Source organism: Cupressus sempervirens, chromosome 2, assembly GCF_028749045.1.
Source record: "Cupressus sempervirens isolate cs-2001-9-10 chromosome 2, ASM2874904v1, whole genome shotgun sequence".
In the NCBI taxonomy this organism is placed as follows: domain Eukaryota; kingdom Viridiplantae; phylum Streptophyta; class Pinopsida; order Cupressales; family Cupressaceae; genus Cupressus; species Cupressus sempervirens.
This window is the reverse complement of record NC_143119.1, coordinates 637,768,427-637,771,556: the sequence shown is the minus strand read 5'-3', so window position 1 is coordinate 637,771,556 and position 3,130 is coordinate 637,768,427. Positions and strand designations below refer to the sequence as shown.

Genomic DNA, 3,130 nt, shown 5'->3' with positions numbered 1-3,130 from the left:
TTAACACAGACAACCTCATTAAATGTTCTCATAAAGCAAATAGTCACCACTGTACAACAAGAAAGCAAATAAATTTATCACAGAAAAACTCAATCAATATTGTTCTCAGAAAGATTGAAAGCTGAGAATGAAACCTTTACCACATCAATAAACACCAAATGAAAATAAAATATAAAGCAGAAATGAAATTAATAAACCGTGAAAGAAAACCCAAAACAAAACAAATCAGTCATCCATCAAAATATATTCGAGATTTCATTGAAATTTAATATATGTAAACAGATATTTGCGAAGAAAAAACAGCCTTGTTATTTGGAAGATTTGTGAAATTCATTGGACGGGTTGCACCGGGTAAGATCTCATGCCGATGGAGAAGAAGTTAAATTCATTTGACGGATTGCACCGGTCTGCAGTTATCTCATCCCAGATTTTCTTTTCTGTATGATCATTTTACAAGAGGAAGCTCATTGTGGCCAGTGAGATTTGTTCCAGTATGATAATCAAACCCACCATGAAAACCTGATCGAAGCCTGGCTTAACATTCAGACTGAAGACATCTCTGCCTAGCATATTTCCCGGACAGCCGCTCTTGCGTTTCACCTGGACATAAAATCAAAATCTTTATTGCGAAAACGGTACAGAAACTAAAGAGATTCACCAAATGAATATGAATCAATCCGCTGCCCTTACCTCTGCTGCTACCATGCGAGGAGCGTTTGTGAAAATTGTGCAGTGGCGCTCTGAGAAGGAACCTTCGACCTCGAAGTCTGAGCAGGGTTTCCAAAAGAAGCCACAATTCATAAATACTTGGACGCATTCTTTAGTAGGTAGTATGGATGATTTCATCACAGTAAATACAGGTTCTTGACCATCGATTTTATCGCCGAGATAGCCTTCCCATCTGTGGTGTAGACTGGGAAGCTGCAAAGGAAGCGCAAGCAACGATAAATCCATCAATAACACGATAGAATTTGCAGAACAAAGCTTATAGATAAAATTTACACTTAAATCTGTCAAATAATAATACAAATTTTCAGAACGGAATTTAGAAATGAGATATTCACCTTAAATATCTCAATTACATGATACAATTTGCAGAACAAAACTTAGATATGAGATATTCAACTAAAACTATCAGTTACAGGATATAGTTTACTAAAGAACATAAGATATTTATCAAGATCTGTCCACTAACAAATAGTATTTGCAGAACAAAACTTATAAATGAGATACGCAGAACAAAACTAACGAAAATAAGATATTTATCAAAATCTATAAACTAACTAAAAGAATTCGCAGAACAAAGCTTAGAAATGTGATATTTACCGATATCTATCAACTGCATATGGAATTCACAGACAAAATTTTAAAATCTGTCAACTAAATAATAGAATTTGCATAATAAAACTATAAAATAAGATATTTACCCAAATTTGGAAACGAAATGTTTTTTAAAAATTTAAAATGATATCTTTACCTTGCGGCGCAATGTGAGAAGCGGTTTGCCCTGCGCGGCCATGAGAATAAGGTGATTGTGAGCAAGCGCATAGGTATCCACTCTGAAGAGGAGATTTCCGCAAGAATCAAAGACAGTGAAACCCTCACCAGAAAATAGCAACGATTTGTTCCAAATCGTGAATGTCGTGGCCGTCTCGGAGCAAAATTGTTGATCAACAACAGTTTTCCCGGATAAATTTAGTAATTGCGAATATTTTAGTGACATTTTCTGCCAAATCGGTTACAAGCCAGAAAAACCAGGGTTTGTACAGGGAAAATTTGCTGATTCAAGATCTACTTTTTTCTCAGATTTGGTTGTAGTCTCCGATCCGTCTCTTCCTTTATAGTCATTTTCACATAATGGGGAGAAGCATTCGGTCGATTTTTGGTGCGTTCTGATGGTAGATCTGTCACTGTTCAAAATTGAGCGCGTACAGATCTTTGGGCCACTGCCTATGTGATGTTTATAGCCTGTACTTAACCACTTTTGGGATCTAGCGGCAGTCATCATTCTTGAGAATATTTTTGTGTCTGCTGAATGAGAAAAGTTTTTATCAAACCAATTGATCTTTCACATGGAGCCAGCTCAACTAGCAAAAGTACACCGGGTGGAGTTGAATTATTTTAATTATGCATTGTCAGGTTGGTTATGAAGTTGTGATCCAGGAGATTTTAGCCATAAAGAGGAGTTAGTATGATTGCCATGGATTATATAATGATTTATTATTATTTTAATGTGTCTGAGAAATTTTTATTATTTAAAGGTTAGTCATGGAAGTTACATCTATAGATTTTCATGACAATTGATGTCATTGTATATATATTTTTTCCTATTATTTTAATGTGACAAAGAACTTTTTATTATTTAAATATTAGTCAAGGAAGTTACATCTAGAAGATTTCCACAATTCATATCAATGTATATTTTGCTTCTTGGATCTATTGTGTAACAAATTTTTTAGTCCCAATGTTTGGGATCACACTACATGATCCATCACAGGGTTGTAGTATCATCAGAAATGTTACACAATCGAATTCTAGAAAGAAAATATGCATGGAAGTTACATTTACTTTATTTTTGTGTTGCAACAACATTTACATATGCTTTGATGTGGAAAGGAGAGCACAATTCTCTTCACATGTAATGTTTGGTAAAGTAATTGAAATATAAGAGTGAAATGATTAGTTTAGGATTGATAATTGAAGGAAAACTATTTTTGAAAAATGTTGTTATAGACATAAATAATTATAAATTTAATGTAAGCATTTATAAAATTGAAAATAATCTAGTACTCTAAAATTATACGACACATGCTAGTAAGTACTATTCTTATCATTCTAGGTCACTTTCATGATTTTGAAAATGATCCATGTGAGTACAAATCCGATTTTGACCTAGGAATCTAGTTTTGGTACACATCGTTGATATTTTTAAAACTTTATCTTTTGCTTCTATGGTTTAAGAACACCTTTGTGAAATTTACAATTCAACAAGTATTCTATCTAAGTATAGTGTTTGAATGACTACAAACAAGAATAAATAAAAGCAATCACATAGAAGATGATGAGATGTTGAGACAAGGAAGTAATAAAATGGTAATTTTTAAAATCATATAAATGAATCTTATCTTGA

At 33.2% G+C, this 3,130-nt stretch overlaps 1 protein-coding gene across 1 annotated transcript; it reads right to left on the bottom strand.

The window, feature by feature from the left end:
- Window positions 1–232: 232 nt before the first annotated feature.
- On the bottom strand, window positions 233–1,814 carry LOC149574988 (protein LURP-one-related 5-like). The gene is made up of 3 exons (XM_089814830.1): window positions 1,478–1,814; window positions 691–921; window positions 233–600 (listed from the first exon to the last, which is right to left on the bottom strand). The coding sequence occupies exons 1-3, from the start codon at window positions 1,721–1,723 to the stop codon at window positions 451–453; spliced, it is 627 nt and encodes a 208-aa protein (XP_089670956.1). The 5' UTR covers window positions 1,724–1,814; the 3' UTR covers window positions 233–450.
- Window positions 1,815–3,130: the final 1,316 nt, after the last annotated feature.

What these genes read in the sequence shown, in the direction of transcription:
- LOC149574988 (XM_089814830.1), bottom strand. Translation starts at nt 1,723, where the DNA reads ATGTCACTAAAATATTCGCAATTACTAAATTTATCCGGGAAAACTGTT. An exon ending in TTCTCACATTGCGCCGCAAG is followed by an intron (nt 922 to 1,477) that starts GTAAAGATATCA and finishes CTTCCTTTGCAG; the next exon opens with CTTCCCAGTCTACACCACAG. An exon ending in CTCGCATGGTAGCAGCAGAG is followed by an intron (nt 601 to 690) that starts GTAAGGGCAGCG and finishes TTTTATGTCCAG; the next exon opens with GTGAAACGCAAGAGCGGCTG.